General features: G+C 44.1%; 1 protein-coding gene across 3 annotated transcripts in view; it reads left to right on the top strand.

Moving 5' to 3' along the window:
• The window catches only part of daam1a (dishevelled associated activator of morphogenesis 1a), a 79,780-nt gene that overhangs the window by 16,993 nt on the left and 37,263 nt on the right, over positions 1 to 25,524 (top strand). For 2 of the 3 annotated variants that reach the window (XM_036542181.1, XM_036542179.1), the window contains exons 1-2: positions 5,425 to 5,679; positions 22,290 to 22,518. In XM_036542181.1, coding sequence (XP_036398074.1) covers positions 22,336 to 22,518 — 183 coding nt within the window. In that variant the 5' untranslated portion in view covers positions 5,425 to 5,679; positions 22,290 to 22,335. Of the gene's footprint in view, positions 1 to 5,424; positions 5,680 to 22,289; positions 22,519 to 25,524 lie in introns of those variants that run through there. The other variant, XM_036542180.1, reaches the window with a different exon arrangement.

Genomic DNA, 25,524 nt, shown 5'->3' with positions numbered 1-25,524 from the left:
GTTGGCAATGTTCAAACTGTAGTCCACCTCAGTATTGATTTGGCATTCATCTTCACTTTGTGGAAACATGCCCTGTGTTTTGGGTCTGGAGATGGGAGGAGATAAGACTCATTTACTGTATGTAGAGCACGGTCAGCACCCTCTCATAGTGTAGGATAAAAAAGGCTGTGAAAAATGATTGTGATGTCATGAATCTGAATATTTGTGAGGTAATTGTGAGGTGAGGTCAGTGAGGCCGGCAGTACTTGAATCTAACACATCTGCAAACAGCTCAATAAAACAGATTGATGCCCTGCCCTGTCTGCAGCCGGAAACAATTTTCGGAAAAACAAAACAAGCAAAGTAAAGGAGGATGTAAAAAAAGGCAGGCGTATTGATTGCGGGGGGAGATGTGTGATCTCGTCTCTCCCAGCGGCAGTCTGTCAGCCTGCTCTGTTTCATACTTGGCAGTGGAGAGCTAAGCCCTGCCAGGGGAGTCCTGCTTGTAACGGCCTATTGAAAATTGCCCATGCCCTTCTGCACATTGCTGCGGTCTCCTGTCACTCCACAAGCAGCTGTTTGCAGCTGATCCTGGAACACTGATCTTGAACAATTGGTAAGCCTCTTTCCTCACGCTGAGGTATAGTTGTGACTTGACAAGCATATTTAGGACCCGAGTTTGCAAAACCATGTCTGTATTACAGAGCGCGATGAATACGTGCAAGTCAAAAGAGGAGGAGCCAGTGCAGATGTGGTATTTTGACAGAAGGCAGAGGTTTAGTGCGTGCAGCAAGCCGGGTGGGGGAGCGTGCTTAATGAGTTGGAGGTTGGAGCGTTGGAATCTGTGATCATGTACTGGCCAATTGGGACATTGCCATGTCACCTTAAAAGGTTCATTTACTCAACCATGGACACACAAAGGACAATTGTGTCAGCGACAACATCAGAGAAAGAGGAGGACAGCAACATATGAAAGACAAGAAAGAATGAGCCAATTGTTGGATTTGTTAAAAAATGGAACAGTAATAACTTTTTATGTCTGTGAAATTGCCTCTCATTGAATATGTATGGCTATAGTGTATGTATAGCATATGTATTTTAAATAGTTTTCAGCGTTAGTGGTGTGCATAAATGTAATGTGCGTATAGAGTAAAGGTCTGCATGGGCCTGAAATGGAAACCTGAGCCCAATCCAACCTGTGGACTAATACCAGAACCATATCCATCAGGTTTGGGTCGGGTTACAGGGCTGTAATATATATACACTCTATAAACAGGATAAGTAAAAGAATTTCTTTGAGTTATATCCCTAATAGTCTTGATTTATATATGCTCCATTACCTTAATTACCATGACCAAGTCCAAAACCCAACTCTCACATGCAAACCACTCAGAGCATCTTCTGTTTGTGTGATTCAGAGTAATAAGTTAATGGCCAAAAGCTTTATGCATATCCGGTAATTAGAGGCTGTGTAGCCCGGGCATATGTGTTGCGGTTGGCATTGCATGCTCCCTGAATGTTGGTTGCGTGGATCCCCGTGGGTGAAATAAATGATACTGTGGTCAGATGGTGCTTGCAACTGTATGTGGGCGCAGTCAATCTGACAGAAGGAGTATACAGCTGTCTCCTTTAAAGCAGAAGGCAGGGAACACAGAAAAAGAGAATGGGTTAAACATCATGCCTACAACAGAGATTGGCCACTGGAGCTGTGCCTGACACCTCCTGAATGAACACTGATGTAATTCAGAAGCTTTTATTTGCAGCCATCGGCTTCAACATTTTCCACACTGAAGATCAAATGTGCACTTCAGCACCAAAAAAGCCATGAATGATTAGTGGAGGGAAATGGCTAAAGAGCTATTTTGTAAATTGCCTATTTGGCTGTCTCTCAGAGCTATTTTCTCCCTTTTTCTTTCACTTGCAGTATAGTTGTGAAGGGAATTGCCTCAGCCATGTTCATACTACCATTAACATTAGCATTGTTAATTGAATGGCCTTTCCTACATGTCTCGTATTGTGCCATCTTTTTTAAATCAAAGGCTTCCTTTCATAATTTCAGGGTAGATAACACACTTTCCACCAGGTGTCACGTGATTCAAACGCAAACACAAAAAGCCTACAGTGTTATTGCACCTGAGTATTTATAACCACGCCCTACATTTTGCTACCACCCACCTGTCATCCTCTGACACTAGGGAGAGCATTAATGCAGCCAGGATGAAAATGGCTGGCATTTTTGTAGAATGTGCTGACATGAAATTACCCACTGTGCTGGGTGTGTTTCCTGACTGTGCTACATTTTTGCAGTGTTAAAATTGGACCAGTAAACACAACCGTGTACAAGAGGTACCTCTCCTGGTATTTGAGTCCTTTTCCAGGATTACATATAGCTGCTTACAGATAAACGCTGACCTCCTGTCGTGACCCGGCTGTCAGATGCGACTGCCCAGCTGGTTCGTTGCCCCCTGAGGTGGAACACATGATGGGATGGTGCTCCATCGTGAGAGCCATGTAGCCCACCCTACCACCAGGATTACAGACACAGAGGTGCATAGAGGTGCGATGATGCTGTGAGCTGACGCCTGTTAGGAGCAACCTCACCCATGACTGCATCTCTCCATCGTAGAACATAAGCATTGAGTTGATTAGTGGTGATGGCAGTGGACTCTGGGTTCAAAGGTATGAGGCCCAGGTTGGACCTCTGCTTCACTCAAACTGTAAATGAATGATTGTACAAGTCTGACATTGTGTGCATATTAGGTGTCCCTTATGTAGGTTGTCTCCACAGTAAATACAGGGTGTAGATGAAATGGTAGAAACACCAAATGAAGAAAAAAGTAACTAAGTTGCAGTTAAGAAGGTTAATAGGCAATGTTAATTACCAATATGTTTCTGCTATGAAAGATTTTTTTAAAGTCAGCAGTTCAATATGTCAATTTCTAAAGTAACATGAAAGATGTAAGGGATGTTGAAAGCCTGAATTGCAGGTGCTTCAGTCACAGAAATGACAAAATTGTTTCACTTGACAAGGGGAACAGCGTTGAGAATTATGGAAGAACAAGGAAAAACTGCATCAGGAGGGAGAAGCAGTGGTTGCAAGCTGAGATTCTCTGACAGGAATAGATGTACTCTTAACAGGATATTTGCTATAAACCACTAAACAATTGCCTCAAAAATTAGTAAAGAGCTTAATGTACTCCATTATGACCCTGTCTCATAAAAAATGGCATAAAAAATGCCAATGGCATAAAAAAATGCCAGTGCGCAACAACGCATAACCCAGTTTAATGAGCGCAAAACCTGAACTTCTGAGCAGTGGAAGAAAGTAATATGATCTGAAGAGTCATCATTTACTCTTTCCCCACATCTGGATGGGTTTATGCCTGGAAAAAGCCAAAGGAAGCCATCAACCCACATTGACTGTTCCCAACCGTTAAACATGGTGGTGGATCTGTTATGGTATGGGCAGCCATCTCATGGGAGACATTGGTTCTGATTATTACTCTGCATGGTACATTTACAGCCAAGGAATGCAAAGCCATTTTAGGTGACCAGGTGCAAACATTGTTACCTCAAGATGTTCCCACATTCTAAAACGATAACGCCTCCATACACACTCCTAATGGATTTAAGAGTGGTTTCATGAACGCTAGCATGACGTCAAACACTTCCATGGCCTGAGCTATAATATAAATGAATCTTTATGGGAAGTTCTGGAAAGTAAGTGTGGAGTAAATTTCTATCTCCTTCATCTCTCAAAGAACTGGAAGCTTTCTCTCTTGTAGAACGGTATTAAAAAGGGTGTTAAAAACTTGTATAACAGCATTCCAAGTAAGAACTGAAGCTGTTCTAAAAGCAACTAGCTAGTGGCCTAGCTCCTGATTAGTTAATAAACATTCATATTGTTTGGTGTTTCCATTATTTTGCCTACCCCCTGTACATAATAAATGGCAGATCTGTGAGGGTTAAGGGATGTCAATGTGGGTTAGCGCTGAGTGGTGCAAATGTGGTAATGGATAGGAGATGATGGCTAACAGTCTCTATTGTGTGCGTCACCACTCAGAGCCCATTACACTTGGCCCCAGACCCCATTCATCAGGAACAACAGATTGGCCCAACCCCCAACCACACACCCCAGACCCCACCCCCCTCAAGCCCCTCGAGCAGAGTGCGCATTGGTGAAATGCTTTTGCTGAAGGGGTTAAAACCAGGGGCTCTGTGTGTCTACAGCTGCTGCTACTGAGGCCTCTGCAATGAAATGAATAGATTTTAATCTACATGGAATATTACACTTCTGCTTTTTTCAGTCACTTTCTTTCTGGGGTAGTAGAATTTCAAAAATGAAAGCACCTATGATTTTACTTAATTACTACACACATATATACGTGTGTGTGTGTGTGTGTGTGTGTAAAAATTGGGGACACACTAATTGAACAGACTGCGTCTGTCACCGTGTTGATGGCTGTGACTGTTTACCTTTTGTGCTGCTTACCTTTTGCTCTCAGGTGATAGTGTTGTCCGGTTCTCACGCTTTTAGCCAGTCTCCCTTTTCAGATGTTGCTCCTACCAGTCACAGCCAAAACTAAAAAAAAAAAAAAATTGAAATTAGAAAAGAAAGCTTCTCTTTTAGCTCTTTTATTTTTTTTTCCTTTTATCCTACGCGCAAGCTGTTCTCCTCAGCCTGCACGTTTGTTTGTAAACTCTGTTAAGCAGACAGAATGTTTGGCATTATTAAAAAGGGAAAAGCAATGGAAAGCAGATTGTCTGTCTGTGCGGACCCATGAGCTTTAAGAGAAAGCCAAGCAAAGCTTCCCTTATTTTGTCTGTTTAACTGAGCTTGGGAGGGATGTCATAGTCAAGCCTCATCCTGTACTGTGAATCTAACGGCAGTGCCCTCCCCGCAGCCAGATGTGTTAACATTAATGTTTAGGGCAGAAGCTGCACGAACAGGAAAGTAAAACCAACCGTCCCTTCCTTTCAGAGTAAGACAGAACATGTGTAAATGTGAAGGAACAGAAAACAAAACCAAAATACAACTTCATACATATAGTTAAATGTATGTAAAATCTAAGTAAATAGGTTTAAAGTAAAGGAAATTAGATTTAGATCTTAAGATATAACAAAGAGAGGAAATGACAGTGTTCCCCTCTTCCTAAATAGATTAACAAACATCTGACAGTATTGAAATGAATGTTTTTTTTTTCTGCATGAAGTCCCTCATTTTGTGACAGGCTATTACAGCTCTTATTCTGAGATCTAATCCCAAACACACAAGCGTTCAGCACCGCTCCTCCCCCACCCCCCCCCCACAAAAAAAATGAAAGAGCAGTGGGCAGTGGCTTGGCTCTGGCTACATCCTATAGGAATCATGGTGATGAAAAGGGGCGGGGCTTGGAGGTAGCGAACTGGCTCGCAGCAGCAACATCTGTGTGCTTGCCGTCAGCCCCGGCGCAGTGGAAACAGCTTGTGAGAGCCCTTTTGTTTCAGCGTGAACTCGGAAATGGCAGGGAGAGGCTGAGTCCGCTGGGAGAGGAGGGAGACCGATCGTGTGTGCTGCGTTGCCCCCCCTGAAAGCCGGCATCAGAGAATGTGTCAGACCCAGAGTGGGGCATTTTGGGAACTGCTGGTTAAAAGAGAGGATATTACCTGGGCTGAGATTGCATCATTGGAGATGTAAGCTTGGAACTGCTTTACCCACAGGTATATTTACATTATTTCACATACATCTGTTTTCTGTGCTGTAGAAAGAGAGAGAATTTAGATGGAGTGCAAAGGTGTCTACATGGCTGTTTAAAGAGGTAGTTTCACCAGGTATATCTTATAAAATTATCTAGAAAGTAGGAGCATAGCCTCTTGAACTCTGGATTTTAGGACCTGCAAATGAACAAAATTGCGCTGAGATTCTGCTGCAGTTTCTAACCCTTGGAAGTCAGAAGTCACCTTGTTTCTGAATGGTTTCTTTCATCAGCACCTAACTGTGGGTGTAATGTGTAATCAAGGAAAAGCAGGCTGGTGTGGAAGGGTATTTATTAACGCTGAACTGTCAGTCTCAGGTGATGATAGCTTGTGTGTGTTTCAGCTTTCGTTCTCTGTCACAATTCACAATGATGTCTGTAGTATAACGTGTAGCAGCAACGAGGAAGCAGTGATACGGTGGGAAAATGTTCCCTGAGAAAAACACCACAGAGCTTTTTCGCTGCGCAAGTGAGCTCCCGGCCGAGACAATTGTGAATGGAATGAGACCGGCATGCATTTCATCTTTGGGTGTGACAACACAGATAAGGAGGTTAATGTGAGAGAGAGAGAGAGGGAGTCACCTTGAAACTCAAGTTGTCTCTGTCTCAGCGCAGAGAGAACCATCTCAGAAACCACCCAACCAGAATGGCCACAGTCCTGTAGTTTTCTCCTGGTCCGTGACAAAGCACCCCAGTGTGTTTGTGTGAATCTGCTGTTTCTGCGCTGGGTAATGGATTTTGCACAGTGAGATAGAGATGGATTCAACGACAATTGAATTACCAGAGCGCTAACCGGTGAGTCTCCCCCCTCCCCCCAAAAAGGACAATTCATCAAATTCACTCTACCCCACCTGCCATACTACAGATTAAACGGGCCTCAGGCTAGCAATCTGACACACACAAAGAAGCCTGTGATTGTTTGCCAGTGTCAGGACCAGAACACTGTCCGTCTCCACTCCCTTAAATCATTTCAGGTACACCACTGTTCACTGTGGATATACAGCTCCAGTCTTTTGCCTCCAACACCACAGTATCCCAGGAGTGCTGGTAACGTGTGATCTATCTGCGAACGCTAGGCGAACACCCCACTGCAGTTTTTCTTTTGACAGGGGGGCTTTATCTGGGAGAAGACTGATTGTTGTGAAGGGAGATTTGAGCCTTTTCAGAACAGTGGGGGTAGTGTATTGGATTTGTCAGTCTGGGGACGCGATATGCAACATCAGAGCAGGTCTCTGTCGAGGGTAGGGGAGGCTGCGGACTGGCAGAGTGACAGGAAGGCAGGGGTCGTCTGTGAACAGCGAAATGTGTGTCAGTCTCACTTGTGCTTAAATTGTCTCCCGTATCAGCTACCACTTGACAGCCTGCTGTGGAACGCATAGCTGCCAGTGCTGTCTTGTCATATGTCAGAGTTACATTACATTTGATTTTGAATGGAGCTCTGTGATCACTCTTTCACAAGTCTCTGCTTCATATGCCTCATCGTGTTAGTGCGAATAAAAAGATAAACAGATATCTGGAATACTGCATACACACAGTTGCTTTTAAATATGACAATGATTTTATCAATTCCTTTTTTGTAAATAATGTGCTTTTTGAAAAGATCACTTTTTTGCGGAATGTTGAAAATGGTTGCCAAATTGGTACCGCTTCAAAATCAATGAACAGCATCCTCTGGGTTGTCATTAATGATTTCCTCTGCAACAGACAGCAGGAGCAGTGTTTGATGCTGAGAGATGTAGACACATTCTAGGTTGCCAGTGTGTTGATGGTTTTAGGAGTTAGCAGGTATGACTGGAATCTGCTCCTGCACTGTCAGCCGAACTGCAGTGTTTTCTCTCATTACCCACCATTACATTAGGCAGTGTTTGAGTAGAGGGTGGAGCTTCCCTGCTGTGAGCGGTCATATCTGCTCAGCAAGAGGGGGGTCGGCTGTTTGCAAAGGAACAGGAACTTTGACCGTTATTATCGCGGAGGCTTTAGCTTGGTCTGGTGATTACACTGAATATCCTATTGAGAAAAAAGGGGGGAAAAACAGAAAAACATCCCAATGGGCAGTGCCAGACAGCGTAAGGGCTTGTAGCTGCTGAGCGTGCACATCACCTCAAGCGGGGGTTGCCATGGCAACAGCGGCAAGGCTCCTGCATTGATGGACGTGGAGAGATTTAATATTCAGGGAGCCGGTGACGTCCTCCGACGGCCCCCCTTCTCTGATTGGCAGCGGCGAATCTGTCCGAAGCTTAGCTTGGAAAAACTCATTACTCACACTGGTCTCCTGCAATCCCAACAGCCCGTCCCTGGGGATTAGCTATGAAACGACGAGCAGTGAAACGGAAAGAGCCCTGGCAACCGAGGAGGGGGGGGGGTTAGAAATTGGGGGAGACGGCTTTCCGCACACCAAGGTCACGGGACAGATCCGTTCTGGTGGGGTGTAAAAACGTAGACGTGCGGGGTGCTGGCGAGAGGGGCATTTTGGATTATGAGAGAAATACGAATTCATGTTGCGTCCCCATTGTTGCTACCTCCCCCTCTCTTGCGTGTCCTGGCCCCTCTGTTTTATTAGCGTGAGGCAGAACCTGTGAAGAGAAATGATAGACAGTCCTGATTCCCTGCCAATGGGGTCTCTGACCTCTCAGTGTAGATCTTGGGAATATGGGAGAATATTCTGGCAGGGGTCTGTAGACATTGATTAGAATTTGACATCTGCTCTTGGGGTGCAAAGTGCAAGGCAAGGCTCCCACCAGCTCGGTACAATGCTCTCATGCGGTACTCTCACGAGGTCGCCAGAAATCTGAGCCCTATATAAATGTAGGCAAGGCCAGTTTAATTCAGTTTGAGAATGGCATTTCGAATATCGCCTTACACAACAATGTTGTCTTCAGAGTTTTACTCTTACCCAACTGATTCTGGATCGAGAAAATGGCTGATTATTAGATTTTAATAAACTGATTTGCTTGGTTCCCGTCACATGATAAATTTTGCTTTAATCATTTTTGTTGTGTTCTTTGTTCGCAGGGTTTCAGACTTCCAAGCAGTGAGTCTCCTAAAGGGACTTTGATCAGTTATCGACTGGTTCCGTTTTCTGTCAGTTACAGCACATGTTTCTGAGAACGTTATGTAATATATACCACTCACTTTCCTCGTGGATGGCAGTGTGTGACCCCTCTCCTAAAGCTGAAAAGGTCATCTGCTCCAAAGGGACATACATTATTGATTTCACAAAGAGGGATGGTATTTCAGGAAGGGGGCAGTCTCACTGGCTGCTTTTGTGGATGCTGGGGACTGACATCTTGTTTTGATATTCATGGATGTGGCAGGCCAGTGTTGGGTCAGGATTGATATTGTATTAATGCCTTTGACTGGGTCAGTCTGATGTTTCCAACACAGACGCTGCCTATGTTGGGCTGGCAGCCTTTGGAAAAGAGATGAGTTGAAGTTAAGCTGCCTTTTCAGTTTAGAATTTCTGTCACTGCTCATGGCGGTGTGTTGTGTGTGAGTTTTCTGTGAAATATTATCTGTGGTGAGGGAGGGCTGTGATAGCAAAGATATTTGGACAGATATATAAGATATCCTGTTGAGTTCTTATATTTAGAAGATGTGTTTCACATAAAAGACAGGTAACTAAACAAATCTGTGGAAACAAGGGCATCCCCCCTCATTCCAGATAGCCTTAAGGGAGCATCAAAATTATTGTAATTACCTGCAGTTAACATATCTGAAGTTTTTTTGCTTCTTGATGGTCCAATTGAACATGCTGTGTAGAATGTGAACATAAAGTTGTTTCCCATTGTCTGATGAACATGTTTGACAACTTGAATATTTCAAATATTTTTTGTCCACATTACTTTTGATGAAGGCCGTGCAAACACAGATCACTACATTCTCAATCTTTCCCTCTACTCTGTAGTACCTCAGTGTGGCAGTTGCCCTTTGTTCAGTCACAGAATATCGAGTACAGAACGGCAGACACCAAGATACTTGATAGCACTTCATATCTGTGATTTTTTAGTGACAGAATAACATGTTGCTGGAAAATGTATCTTGTGTGTTTTAAGAAGTGTGCACATGTTTCAGACATGATTTTTCCAACCTTCAAAACACACACTGCTTATAGTGGTTGACCTTCCAAATGAGTGCCTGTACAAGGCCCTTCCAGCATTATCTGTTGTGGAGGTGCCATGTCCGGGTATTGCAGATAACACCCTCTGCGTCTGTCACACTCTTGAGAACCACCTGTTCTCTATCCCTGACACCACTCAAAAGAGCACCTGGACCAGTGGTGTGACAGTCATACTTTAAAAACACTTCACTCTATAATTACTGTTCCCCCACCGAACACACGTACCAAGATGGAATTTGGACTGTGTGTGCAAGGCCAAGGAGCCAGTGAATCAGATTTTCCAGGCCTGTTTACTAGCAGGATGTTCACGCGTAAAACATTTCCTGCGACGGGCTCTCTGTTGTAAGGCATTGTTTCCGTATCATGATATTGACAGCATACAAAGTAGTTCATTTTTGGGCTGAGTATTTACACGAAGGAATTCCTTAATGCAAGCTTTTATTTACAAACTGCCATTGCCAAAGCCAGAATTCAAATTTGACTGAAATTGAGCCTGATGTGGCTTGTAGCACGCACCAATCAGACTCCACGCCACTGAAAGCCCAGCTTTTCCTCTTAATGGCTCCGGATTGCAAAGGCATCTCTGTGGATTTGATTCAGTGAGATGAAGTGACAGGAGTAAAACCTCTGTTGAAATGCTTAATGGACTGGACTTAAGAGGGAATTAAAAGTTTAAAAAGTAAAATAGAAAACTCTCTTGAGGAACTAACGGTGGTGTAGTGTTCAAGATGTGTAGGTTTAAATCATGCTGACTCTCCATGGCTGCACTGATCGAGTTTTCATCATTATCCCCATTTGAATAATTAACCATAAACCCTCACAGCTGAAAACTTGACCAGAGTCGTATAAGGGAAGTGAGCCATTATCTAACTCAGACCTGAACATCAACGGCGGAACTGTCGGGGTAGGTTTTGCTGGTGAACACATGATTCTGATACATTTCAATGCTGCATGTGGTGCATGACCTGTCAAAGCTGCAGTGACATGGTTCTGTGAAGAACATCCAACTGTCAGGCTGCTGATAACAACAATTAACTTCCTGCCATTGTTCAATTGTTAATTGACAGATGTTTGCAGACTACTTTGCATGTGGTTTGCATGGGAAAAGCCCACAGATGATGTTTTTTGACATCTGGGCTCAGTAAAGGAGACATGTTTCCAGAATTCTGTGATTGCTCGCTTTACAAGAATGTATCAACTTTGCAATACTTTGGGCAAACACTCAGTCCAGACTCTAATGTGTATGAAGCATAGTGGTTACCGAGGAGAAAGCACTTATCTTCAGTTGTCAGTGTGACTGTCACGGCATAGCAGGTGTGGGTTCTGCTCTTTGTCAAATGAGCTGTAAGGAACAAAAACACGACGTCTGAGTCAATCTGATTACACAACGCGTCTGATGAGCCACCTGCCCCGAGGGCACTGATGGAGAAAATGCCCCTATCACTTCATAGACAGCAAAAAGCAACAGCTTACGTATCATGTCAAACCTGGGTAAAGACCTCAAACTGGCCCCTTGCGCTACAAAGAGGAGGAGATTGAAAGAGAGGTGACTGGTTCTGGGGCTGACACATGGTGGAGAATTTTGGCCTGAGGGTCACGGCAGCTCTTGTGCTTGACCTGGGGTCTCTGGGTAGAATGTGCTTTATGGCCTTTTCAGAATGTGGAAAGATATGAATTCCAAATACTGCCTTGGAAATGTACTAGTTGGTAATGTACTGCAGTTTGTATACCTGTACTTTGTATATCTGTGTAAAGTGAGAGATGGAAGTTCCTCAGGGGCTCTGAAATGCAGTGGTCAAAAACATGAAAGCACTGCAGTTATGCGAGTTAGCAATTTCAACCAATTAAATGGTTGAAATTGTTAGCTTGTGGTTTGTTCTTGTTGCCCATTGTTCTTTTGTGCCTCTTGGATGAATGAAAACAACACCTCTATCAACCTGACCCCAGAATAAGGCACCCCACGCTTATACATCAGTGGCCCAGCGACACTGGCACCAAAAATTGAATTGTTGACAATGTGGTCATCGTATCTTGTAGATATATGATTTATATCACAATGCAATTGTGCAATTTCGGAGGGTAAACAAAACAATCTAACAAATTTACAGTTTATCCCAATGATCACCTTGCTGTTTCTTGGAGTTTGCAAGCAGGGAATGAACTCAAGAGTCTGTGATCTTCCTGCTCATTCATTAGAGAAACCTCAGCTGTGCTTTTGAGGGTGGGGAAAGGCGTCCTCAGTGAGGTATGCAGGGCAGGGTTGGGAGGATTAGGCAGCCTGCGTGGTGTGACTTCTGTATCGCTCTTATGAGTCAGGGCAGGTTTGTCTGGCTGGAATGTTGCATCTACAGGGAATGAGGGAGTGGTGAGGAGGCTCCTGTGTCAGGGAAAAAGAGAGGGAGCAAGGAAGAAGAAGAAAGAGAGAGGGCGAATCAAGGCTTGCTTGATGTGTGGTATGAGCCCCCCTGTTTTTGGACCAGGACATTGACCACAGTGTGTACCATTATTTCTTTCATGTTTCACGTTTCAGAAATGGGAAGATGAAGGTTTATGTTAATTCATGTTGCATTTTTGATTGGCATAGCACTGATGTGCAGTGGGACATTAGCGTGACCTGTAGGTGCTTTGTTGAGGAAAATCAGCAGCACATCAATATATGGATCCAGAAGTATAGATTTGGTGGGAGTGGTCACTACAGTGGGCAGCAGGATGGGATGGATGGATGGATGAAGGGAGGGAGCATTGGCATGGTGTTTCACCCAACATCCCTTTCCACTCTGAATGGAATTTCCTCCATTCCGATTAATGGAATTACAGCAAATGCACAAACACAGAGTAGCTTAATTACATGCACTCTCCTTAATCTCTCACACTTGCTTTCTTGTTTGCCCATTATATGGCTCTCTCTGTGTGTGCTTTCTTTGAACACAGAATGAAAATTATGATAATAATGATGTTGCTAATAATAACACCAGTCATAATATTCATCACAGTCATCTTCATTGTCCTCATTATTGCCTTCATTGGTATTACAGGCTGTACTTTGAAACAGTAAATCAGCCACATTTCCCCTGATGGGTTCCTGTACGTTTCCTCCCTAAAAAGTCCTGTAAGAAATCTGTTAACAAACAGATTTCGTGGAAAGGAGGAAGAGGAGAGGGAGGGAGAGAGAAAACACATGGAGCGCCGAGCAATGGCTGTACTTCAAAGTGGAGAGGGCTCTTCTCCTGTGGCTGACCCCGCCCAGAACGCGGGGAGCGCTCTCTCAGCTTCCACCAGAGGAAGCTCAAACGGCTGCCAATAAACCCGTCCACATGTGGGCCCCAGAACCTAACCCTCCTCTCATCTCTCCGGTTACTGTCTGGGAAGCAGGGCTCTGTGGAGTCCACCCAGGCAGGCCCACTCCACAGAAGGGTGGACGTGTTCCTCCGGCCCGCGTGGAAGACGGATGTGGACGCTGGTAGTCTGTTCAGGAAAGTCAAGGTTGTACGAAAATAAACCGTAGATTTTATGTGTTTACAAGACGGTTGTGAGATTCCTTTCTGCGTCTGAGGTCAGGGGAAAACATCACGGGTATATTTTACGTCATGTTTTGGTTAGCTGATTTTGAGCTGTGTTTGTTTTAGTTTAGCAGGTCTTTGTCTCGGTGACTGCAATAAACATTTCATGCCACCTGCCTCAGTGCACAGTAGGTTGGATGAAAAGGGAGCTATGAAACAGTGCAGCGTGGCTGAAGAACTTGTAGAAATGTCATGTGTTATTTAGAGTTTGTTTTGTCTGTGATGAGAGCACCATAAAGGAAATTAAACAGTGAAGCTGTACTTGCTAAGACAAAACACTCAGTAGTGCCAAGTTGGCTAATGTGCTTAAAGACATCTGAATCGGCATCGTGGTTGAACTATAGAATCATGAAATATTTAAAAGGGGTCTACTATTCCAATTAAGGAAAATGAAAAAAAAAAAAAAAACAGTTTTGTCTAAACATGCAGTCAGTATCCAAAGGCGTGTTTTTCCTGGCTCCAGTAATTAATTCTGAGACATAGCACATAGTATGCAGTGCATTGAGATCTCTCCAAAAACATAGTGTACCATGCCAAAACGGCTCATAGTTAAATTTAAAGCTACATAGGCTCCTGGATTGTTTCGTTACTGTAGCACATGAGTGTGCTTTTGGTAAATTGTCAAATGGTCAAATTATGTAAAAAGCTTTTACGCGTTCACAAAAACCACTGACTCAATGTGCACTTGATACGTCAAATGGAACGCTTTAATTGCATTGATTTATTGAACTTAAAATATGAGAAAAATATGAGAATAGCCCAAGGTGCAATTTAGATTTTAGCTTGGACTAACAAGCAAAATAGTCCTTTATGAGCTGCAGTGTCATCAAACATACTCCGGAAAGTCTCTTCATAAATGTAAAATCACGTGCCATTATTTGATTTGATATTATTATATTAAACAATTAGAAGTCAATGGAATGTATTGACTATAATTTAAATGAAGTTTGAAGTAATTGTGTTATGGTTGCTTGGGGCTCTGACCTATAGTCACCACCCTTACTTTATAACAGACAGTGACGTCTAATGTGTTTACAAACTCTTGATATGGCAGCTATAGATTTTGAATGTTGTTGGAATTATTCTCAAAGGGAATGATTATTGTGTGCAGTTAACTCCTTTAACATCCTTAATCTACAGAAATGTTATATTGTTAGGGGACCTTCTTTAAGGCATATGTCGTATAATTTACACTGACATACCGGGAATTCCATGGTGATAGCTGGTTGTCAGACAGAATTGTTTCTTCAGTGATTTATAACCCATGGACTGGAGGTACAAGTTGTTTGTTTCGTTAAAGGGGACGGCACGTGTAAACTGTGACGTTGCTTTTGGGTAAAGAGAGGAGGGACCTCTTGGTTCAAAGGACTGCCCCTAACCTCAGCTTTGCAGTGAGGTGAACATTTCAGTGTGAGTGGGTGAAATCAATATGCAAACGTGTCATTATTTAATATATGGCCATACATGTGTAAGGCATTAAACGTGGACATAATTTTAAAGCAGTGTGAACCTAGTTGTCTCATCATGACAGCTGTCTAATGTCAATATGTTCCTCGCAATTGTGGACTGTTAAATGTTTGCAAAGAATAAACGCTATAGACCTATTGGTTATAGTCAGTGAACCTGTTTTTTTTATTGAATAATGGCTCTTTGTCTGACAGAAAAACAAAAGAGACTTCATTACAGAGATGAGTCAAAATAGAAAAAGGGAGTGACTGGCAGAGCATCAGAAGGTAACACATCAGCTGAAGCATTCACACCTGTGGGAATTAAACCTTTACATACTAAACACCGTTCATTACCAGCTTTTACTGAATGTGCAAACTGTCCTTCCCTGCCTGTGTGTGCAGTTTCTGGACAGTTGCTTTTTTCTTGATTAAGGCCTGCAGCTCACATCTAATGTTTTCATGGTTTCAGTGGTTGTGTGAGTGGGCTTTTTTGTTATTGGTACCATGTTACCATTTGTATTGCGTTGTGCTGATAGTACATCGGTGACATTGGTGACACTGATGATTGCAGAAGCACAGTGCAACATCTGGACATGAACAGGTACATGATTGTGATAGAGGTAATTTGATATTTGACTATTCTGTGCTCCCAAAGAAAAAATATTCGGCTCAGTAAATCGAACCCTGCTCCCCCCATCCCTCCCACCCATGCAGTGGATCTCCTGTCCTTTTTGAGTAAATAATTACTCACTGCAGAAAGATCTACATTTGCTAACAGTTTTATGGAGGAAAGTGATTTATTTATCAATTAATTGCCTGTTATTTTATGCCGGGTTTTTAATCTCTTCTTCATGAATATTGATGAAAAACTGCGGCTCCTCTCTTAGTCTGTCAAGATAAATCAATTTTATCCCTGCTGGAGTAGTGTTATTTTCACACCCTCTGAATGAAGTACTCACTTGATACCCTGTGAAAACAGCACGATAGGTCAAAAAGCTTTTACTCTCGAACTGGGATCGCGAACTGGTTCAAGATGTTTTCCAATTTGAAAGGCCCTGGAGATGTTGTTGAGCTGAACTCGGAGGCCGGGGTTTATGGGGCTTTTGGGAGAAGGGAATTTTACAGTAGCGCGGTGCAGATAGCATCAAGCACACAGCGGCATCGATCTTGGCGATCAGCCAGAGAGCGCTGAGCGACAGTACGCACTCGTGACGGCCGCTTCTTTCTGAAGTTCTGACTTTGTGGAGAGGGGTCACTGAACCTGGTCAGGAAAAAAAGCGCAGGTACTGCTGGATGTGTTTACCCTGAGGGAGATCACATAAGTTAACGCCATTCGTTCCATTTGAGGTAAGTTGTACTGTGTGACCGATATGAGAGCTGCTGGCTTCAGAGTGAAGGAGGGCCAGGTTTTGAAGTGAATCTAAATTGTTAGAGAGTGTGTGACTGGCACTGCTGAATTTTTTCAGGAACATAGATGTAGAAAGCTGTTTCTTTTTTTTACTACTATTCAGAGTCAGCTGGTACCTAGAATTTTGGATTGTCGAAACTGTGACCTCAGTTCAGGTTGCAGACATTGGGCAGAGATGTGTTGAGTAATACTGTCATAGTTGCCTCCAAGCACAGTTAGTCTTGGATACCCGGGCTGTGTCTATTCGTTTGGCTGCTTGTTATTTCTTTTCGGTTTCGCATGTAAGTGCTCCAGCTGTGCGTGGAGGTGCTTTGAACTCCCTGTTGAGTTCTGGGGCTCTTACCCTGGGAAACAGCAGGGGGTTCAGTCACAGGCTCCTGGTGCATGGTATCGCACAGATACGAGCGGCATGATCTGCAGTTGCAGTGCTGACATTCCCCTTCAAAGGAAATGTCTTGCTCTGTGTTTTGACTGGCATGGACAGCACTGGTCCTGCTCAGACTGGGGGAGGGTGTGGTACAAAGCACAAGATAAGAGCTGCTGTCTAGCTGTGGGCTGTCTGGAGGCATTCCCTCTATGAACACGTATTATGAAATTCACTTCCAGTGTGCAGAAATGTCTGAAGGCCTTTGGTGGTAGTGTTATGGGAGGTGACAGTGGTCTTTGGTAGTGGAGTGGACAGCCAAGTTGGAATTGATTAAGTTGAGATGACATTGGGTCCCATATTCCTAGAAGGGTGTTTTGTGGAAATCGGAACGTGCCTCAGCGTGAGTGACTGCATTTAAGAAACCGGTTCCCACGAAGATTACCGGTAAGGGTTAACCTGCCAGGTGCAGATTTAAGTGACAAATAACTCGTCAGAGTTAAGTGAGGGTTTTGGAAGCGAGTTCGCTGACTGATTCCACCGGTTGTTAGTCCCAGAGGAAACCCCCCTGGAGAAGATGAAGCCGCATGCTGACATTATCTCCTCAGATCTTCCTTATCATGGGAAAGGAAGTGCAGATGTCTGCATGGTGGGCCGTGGGGATAGCAGAAGTGCGGTCTCGTTGCATGGGCACCGCCAGGTGTTTGCGGTCGTGTGGCTCCCAGCCATCCGTTATCGGTCAAAACATGGTCTGATGACAGAATAGAGTTTGTGGCAGAATAGGGTTTGTCTCATTGGAGGGAACTTCAGCCTCCCCCTCCAAACCCAGACACCAGTGGCTACAAAAACATCTGCAGGCCGAGTCCTGGAACTCAAAATAACTCCCCATGAGTTAGTCAGATAAGGCAGGGAGAGTGTTTTGTGTGAACAAGCAGACTTATGGGGTAGCAGCATAGTGACAGGCCAAACATGAGCTTTTCAGTTAAATTGGATACAAATATTTTGTGGCCCTAAAGGAGAAGCATTTTAATAATCAAATATGTGGCATGTTCTGTAGGTGTTAGGACACAAGAAGGTATTTCTTGATGATACTAGCCTGGTGTGTTTGCATGTCTCATGCGTGCCTGTGCATGTATGCTGGTGTGAAGTGCGCATGTGTGCCATGGCAGCTCCTCTCGGGCTGAAGAACTGTGGAAATAGCTCTGCTGCAACATGAATCTTCTTTGGTCGGAGTCGCAGCAGAGCAAATCCCTAATTACCCACTGGGGTTAAACCGCACATTCGCAAAGCTCGAGGTCAGCAAAGGGGACGAGGAGTTATGGTGACTGCAGACGGGCTACAGTGACGAGGTGGCTGGCAGACGAGGGACTGAGGAGCAGCGGCATCTGTCAGAGGGCCCAGAAAGAACCGAGACAATTTTCTGCAACAGAAATGTTAGTTGGAATGTTGGAAGAAGTCGGTCGCACAGGTTGGTAACACAATTTGATAGGGGTGATTTCTGCCATGAAATGCAAACGGTCGGGACCTTGAACTGAGACACGAGGGGAAGCTTCCCTTTCTGGTAAACAGTGCGATTCCTCTGTCTTTCAGCCAAGCTTGTCACAGTTGTGTACTTGTGCACGAGACTGTGCGGCGAGAAACAAATATTTGTCAAATTCTTCTGGACAGATTAGAAGTCAGGCGTTCTGTTGGTCGAAAGGCCGTCCCATGCGTTGCCACATCTTATGGCCTGACAAGGAAGGGTAGCTCTACAGCTGCAGTGAGAATTCTTCACAATGAGCAGTCTGCTCCTACTGTGATGGCTTACTGACCAATATGTTTCTACTGTCAGCGACCACCACGGATGCTCTGTTTAGACGTGAAACTCTTGAGGACAGAAATGCATGGTGAATGCTGCTCTCGTGCAGTGTAGGACATAGCAGACCACTGATGACCAGGCAGTATTTCTCCTGCTCTAATCAACAGTATGTCAAGGTGCCATTTAAGTCCTAAACAGATCGGAGGATCTGAAAAAGAAACATCTGTTCTTCTTGGGGACCGTCGACTGAACATAAATGTTGGAGGGAGTTGTGTTTGAATTGGGACGTGGTAGTAAAGCCAAAGCTAAACAGCAGTAGTAAACAGCACTGGTTGTAAGATTAAGCAACCAGAGGTGGCTGATTATGCTTGCTTCTCTGTTACTGTAGCTAAGGATCCCATTCTACCGATCACAGGTTTATTTCCTTTTTTTGGAATGTGTGGAGGTCCAGTAGGCATGTTATGTGTCATCCTGTTTGGTAGCTGCCTAAGTGGAGACCCCTTTCTTGCTGGGCCCACAGTGAGGTGGGTGTGGGAGAGGAGCATTGGGATAGAGGGACATGTTTTGGAGAGGCCTGCTGCTGCCTTCCAGGAGCATCTGGGATTCCCGTGACAGTGCCAAGTTAGACCAACTTGTGGGTTCAGCTTTGCTTTGCCATGTAAAACAAAAACATCTAAAAAACAGCTGCAGTTGTCCATGCCTAGAATAGAAATCAGAGCAATAGTGGCCAGAGCTGCCTAAACTACAACCCTAGTTTTCATTCTTCTTCGTTTCATGTTGTTGAGATACCACCATGTGTTGTCTTGGAACCTGCCCAAAATTAAAAGGTTTTTCAGCCTCCTGCTGGTGATGGAACTTATCTGAATTTCAAACAGGCCTACTCTGCCAATTTCCCATAGGCCCTCTGGCCTGGTGATTTTCAATTGGTAAAGACATTGACCACCTGCCTGGTCAAGGAGTCTCAGAGTTATTTTGCACTCAGCTTTTCAGCGGTCAGCATCATTAATCTTTCAACAAATGGGGGAATCGCAAAATGCTGAACAAATGGCAGTGTCACAAAGAGTTACTGCACTTACATGTAATCGCCTTGTGCCCTCTTAACATGATACCATGTATCTGTCAGCTGCAGATCACACCCATTCTGCAAGAAATGTTCAGCTTACCCTGCCTGCATGCCTTTATAGATTTTGCGCCAACTGTTTTGGACAAGTCAATGGGGAAATATGTAAACCATGGTAGGACTGTTCAAGCGAGGAATTCAAAGCTGCCCAGCTTTTAGTGATGGTGCATGCCAAATATGTGGCAGGTCCACTCTGGTGTGCTTGTGCTCCTACCTTTCGACGCATGCGGGTTGAATTGTGACCCCTGCTCGTTTGCTGTGGTGTCCACTCTTATCTTATCCTCTGCAAGTTCAGAGCATTGATACGGGTTCAGAAGACCCTGCTGCTTTCATCAGCTGTTTACCCACCACGCTTTCAGATGTCTGTGTTCTGAGAAAGTACTGGAAACATTGAAGGTCCTCAATTATATTATATTCAACAGCTTCATGTCTGTGTTGGAGAAAGCAAAAAGGAGGGCAGGACAGTTTTCGACCATGAAAGCTCTTTATTGGGAAAAACAGTAAATTTTGAGAAAAAGCAGTAGAAGAGGAGGAATGAGAGAGAGAATGCTCTAGCTGGTACAGTTTTCTGGATTATTATGGACGTTATTTACGCTGGTGTGAATGAAGAGATGTACTGTTAGCCACAGCGCTAGGCAATACATCACTCAGCAATTAGTCTGTCCCTAAGTGCTGAATACATGCGTTCATTAAATTTGTTTTATGGAACAATTGGTTCATTAACTGCACTGCGTGGTTGTTATTCACTTTCAAACAAACAAACAAACGGGGAATTTTAAGCCAGTGTTGGCTGTGTTTAAATCAACAGACCGAATTCCATGAACATATTTATTACTTTTCACTACATGTGTAAAACTGATTTGATTATATGTGTGGTTATGACCCTGGCAAAATGACAAGGAAATGACAGTTGGAGCAGTGAGGCTGGTTCAGAGATGTGGAAAGAGGTATCGAGCTTTCATGTGCTGAGAAGCTGCCACTCCACCTTGATCACTGCGGGGCACCGAGGCAGAAAGTTGAGATCAAAACCAGGGGCTCAGTGGGGAAGCCACCTTATACCAGCCTAATTATACGACCTGCACCACGCGCAGAAGAGCACTCTGGGTAATCAAGTGATACTGCTCTAACAGCACCAAACCCCCACAGCACCCAATATTTAACCCACTGGTTAAATATTCCATCTGAGCGCTGTGGAAACATCAAGGAAGAGTGGGTGTGTGCGTCAAAGCAGTGGCCCTGCAGAAATAAAATGTATATTTGCCTTTTAAATGGAACAGTGTTTTCCTACTGCCCCACTTCACTGCGGGATCTGCTTAACAGCCTCATTTTAAGCAGGGTTTAAGTACCGCTCTCATGCGATCAGACCGGCTGACAACCGGGCCTGTCATATGCGTGACTGCTAGTCTTTCCACTCCTGGAGGGCAAAATGAAACAAAAATGAAAACAAGAAGGTAGACGGTCATAAAAGGCATAGCCAGTAAACTGAATGGTTATGTTGAGCGGCCGGGAGGTGCGGATAATTCCACTTTTGATGAGGCAGACAGTCTGGAGCAGGGCCAAACTGTGCCATCATATTGCTGTCTCTTCTATCATTGCAGCCTTTCCTAAGCACTGAGCGGTAGATTTGCAGTAGATTTTCATTACATGTGCAGGTATATGCTTTACTTGCTGTTGACTGTTGAGCTTATCCACATTCCTCACTGTTTTTAAGATGTTGATCTGATCACATGATCACTGTGGATTTGTTTTTCCCTGTTACAAAGTTCAGTGGACTATGTTTTAGACTCAGACGCATATGTCAGGTGGAACCAGCCCACGCAATTGCTGTAGCACTCTCTTGTTTTGCGTTCTCCTACAAGGGAACTGTTAGAGAAGGTGTGGTAACACAGTTGGCAGAAGGCTGTGTAGTGGTAGCCCATTCTTCTGAAGTCTGTCACTAATATCAAGCACTGTAAGTGGCCAGTGAATGGGGATAGGCATCACAGGAGCAGGAGACATCTGATCTCCACTCCTCTGTGTTTTCTTAAGAGAGGCTCCCCAGGCCTTTCAGTGATCTCATCTTCCTCATATAGTGTGTCTTCTGTGTCTGCTGTGTGACATAACATGGCAGTCGTCTTTTCACAAGGTGGGGGGGTTACCTAGAGGACAGGAGACCTGCCTGAGTGATGGAATGACTCTCGTCAATATGAAATGTGTTCTGTGAAGACACACTGATACAGGACATCAGGTTATAAATAGACCAATTGATTTCCATATCTGTACAGTGGTTTGAACTATTCTGAGGACAGTAGCATTCTGTGAATTAAATACTCATAATAAAACTCATATAATTATCCTGATGATGTTTTTTATAGGTTTCCAATACAGTGGGGTGTGTCTTTTTCCAGCTACGGATCATGACCCTCTCAAAAATTTTTGAAAGTTGATTTAGAAGATTCTCCTGTCAAGCATGTCGTGTTGAAAAATGTATGTCTTCAAGGACGCCTAGGTAGAAAATTTCCTTCACTTGGAAGTATTTAAAAAATGATTCAAGAAATGCATTTCAACTCTGACCTTAGTATTGCCCTTGACAAAAGAGAAATGCCTGATGAATGCCTGCAGGAAGAAGTGGCCTTTTGACTTGGGGTAGCAAAGGAGTGCCGAGTCAGTGCTCAGGGGCCCTCTCAGATAGAGCTTCTCCCTCGTATTTCTCAGGACTGTGATGTGTCCTGCGCGCACAGTGCTGATGGACACCGTCTCCTTCTCTTTTGTCCTTCACAGGGAGCTGTAGCTGACGCGAGTACCTGAGGCAGCGCTGACGGCAGCCATGGCCCCCCGCAAGCGCAGTGGCAGGGGCATCTCCTTCATCTTCTGCTGCTTCAAAGGCAGCGACCACCCGGAGATCACCTACCGCCTGCGCCATGACAGCAACTTCGCCCTGCAGGTCATGGAGCCCGCCCTGCCCATGCCCCCGGCTGAGGAGCTGGACGCCATGTTCTCCGAGCTGGTGGTACGTACAGTGAGCACGGAGGGGCAGTGCTGCTGTGGCCTCTGTGTGTGTGTGTGTGTGTGTGTGTGTGCGCGCGCATGCTTGCGTGTGTGTGTGTGTGTGTGTGTGCGCGCGCGCATGGTTGCGTGTGTGTGTGCGCGCATGCTTGTGTGTGTGTGTGTGTGTGTGTGCGCGCGCATGCTTGCGTGTGTGTGTGTGTGTGTGTGTGTTTTTTGGCTCCTTTGATGTTCCTCTGCTATTCTGTGTATTTCAGTCAAACCCTGAAATTCAGGCCCTTGAACCTGAACTTCATTTTTGGCTGAAATGATTTGTATCTTGTATCTATTATATTAGTCAATATAGTTAGATTTTAGTCAAATTAAATGATTTTGCATTATTTAAAAGACCCTCTAATTAAAACAGAGATAAATTTGGGCCACTAAAGTAACATTGAAAGCAAAACCTGGTTCTACATACAATGTTGTTTTTTATTCCTTAGCCCGGCCATGCTTGACAGCTCGTATAAAGAACCAGTAAATGTGCTCTTTATTGAAATGTGAACTTTAATTCACATGCACATTTTATTGTATGTCAGCTTTGCTCCTTGAGCTGAAATATGAGTTACAGAGGTAATGTGCTGACAGTTTAATGAAAATACATTAGTCTGATTATATTTAGATTTAAGACATTCAATCTAGTTTTAGAACCCTGATCAGCTCCATGTGACTTGTACTTAATGAATGAAAATGATCAGCGCTACTCAGGAGTTGTCTCCTCTCTGCTGCCCTGCTCTCCTTGTCTGTAGGATCTTTGACCTGGCAGACAGAAACCTTATTGAATTGTCCTGTGTGGTTCACAATTCCTGCCTGAAGCACAGAACACAGGGTGATAGAAGAGTGATTGGAAACAAACATCCACCATTTTCTTTGGCTTGTTTGCTACCGTGACTTAAATAGCCCCTCAATGTTGCAACAAAATCCTTAGCACGTGTAAGCTTGCTTGAAAAGTTATGTGGTGCTGTAATGTGGATACCTGTGTGTGAAATACACAGGTTTTAAAAGTGTGTGTATGTATATAAATGTTAACTATTAACCGCAATGGAAAAAGTAATATTTGTAAGTAATATAAACAGGAGTAATTGTGCAATCCAGTCAGACATAGCTCCAGTAAGCATTGTGTTTTGTTTAGCTAACTGCATTATCATTTATGAACTCCAGGATGATTCAGGAAATATGTCTAATTCACATTCCAAGACAGATTTAGGTATCTAATTGCATCAAAAGGAGATATATAAAAACTAATGCTAGCTGAACAACGCTAACAGAGTGGAGTCGCCCCCGTTTCAAACGGTGGCAGGCTGTTTTTTGCCCTGAGTCTGTCCTTTGTGTGAATGCCACTTGCACTTAACGTTGAGATTGTTGAGGTAATCTCAGATCAAGTGGAAGTGGCCCTCCCATTCACCAGTGTAGGGAGATTACATGAGCATTACAGACAGTGGGCTCCTATGCGAGCCCCCCCCCCCCCCCCCCCCCCACACACTTCCCCCTGCCAGTCAACTGTTCACAGGGAGACTATGCAAATGCCGCGTGCTTTGCACATCAATAAGACCACTGAGTGCCCACTGTTTGGCCTCCTTCTGCTAATTGCATGTTTTCATCTGCTGCGCTCTCTCTTTGGCCTCAGTTGAGCTGGCGAAGTGCGTTAAGACTGTGGCACTGGGCTCCAGAAGAGTCCTCATTTCACAGCAATTCTCCCTTTATTTACCCAAAGAAAAAAGTCCAGTGTGAGCAGCTGTTGACTTTGTTTGGTGCCTCTTTTATATACGCTTAAAATGATCTGAGAGCAAGTGACCGTACAAAAGCGGAGCCTGTTGGAGGAGCCTGTTGCTAGCACAAAGGAGATCTGGTAGTTGACCTTGTTTTTGGCAGAGGGGACTAACAGGAGTCCTGAAGTCTTGCCATTCTCAACAGGGGGGTGCACGGTTATCCCAAAACCCTGGCCCCTTGCCTGCAGAACACATCACAGGGAGAGCAAGAGCTGCCCATTCCTACATAGAAAAAGTAAATAATTTTATATGAGACTGTGCTGGGGAGGAACTCCCCTTAGCTCTGTTTAATGAAGAGGGTAAGCTCTGTAGTCTTCAGTTGATTTCATTTTGTGGGAATTAGCACAATAATGGCCTCATATCATTTTTCTTGGATGCCAATATAAAGTGGAATCACAAGACACAGAAGTGAAGTTTATTTTCTTTCATGGAGTGACTTGTGAAAAGTATGAATTCTTCAAACAGGGAAAAGCCCTTTATTGAATAAAAATAGGTACACTTAAATGCACAGAAGGTCTATTCAGAGTAACAGGAGGGAAATAAATGCATTTCTGGAAACTGTTGTCTGCAAACAGTGTGCATCACTGATGCCATCTGTAAGCAGTTAAGGTTGTTCAATTCTTTTATTTTCCTCAAACGGACAAAGGTTTTCTTATCAGACTGGTTCTGATGCTAAGATTTGCTTTGAACTTCTTTCCTTCCCCACAATCCAGAGGACGGTAAAGGCCAGCCGTCGTGTTCCATCAGAGGGTATATCTTTGAACTTGTAGGCTGCAGACATCATAAAATGATGATACAGCATGAAATTATGTCTGAAAGAGGGCTGGGGGCGGAAGTCAAGGTTAAATGCAGTTGCCGAGTTTTTCCTGTTTTTCACATGCTGGGGGTTGGAGTGGAAATTGACTCACATTTGAAGGTGGCTGCCTGTCTTTTTCTCCCATGATCCTCACTGCTTGGCTATTCTCAGCTGTAACAGAGGAGCATCCCTCTGATACTGGAATACTATCGAGGAGAAGTGTGAAAATTCACACTCCATAGCATTGAACATTTGAACACGACGAAGAATAATCTGGCGAATACGTTTTGCACTGTTCTGTCAACTGTTGAACGTATGTTATTTTTCACTTAAATGCTGTACAAATACGCATATTTCACTGCTTCTCAGTTTTGTACTTCAGAAGCATACAGGTGAATTGTGCAAT

Source organism: Megalops cyprinoides, chromosome 12 (genome assembly GCF_013368585.1).
Source record: "Megalops cyprinoides isolate fMegCyp1 chromosome 12, fMegCyp1.pri, whole genome shotgun sequence".
NCBI classification, from domain to species: Eukaryota; Metazoa; Chordata; class Actinopteri; order Elopiformes; family Megalopidae; genus Megalops; species Megalops cyprinoides.
The sequence above is the reverse complement of the archived record's forward strand: the minus strand, read 5'-3'. Positions and strand labels throughout refer to the sequence as shown.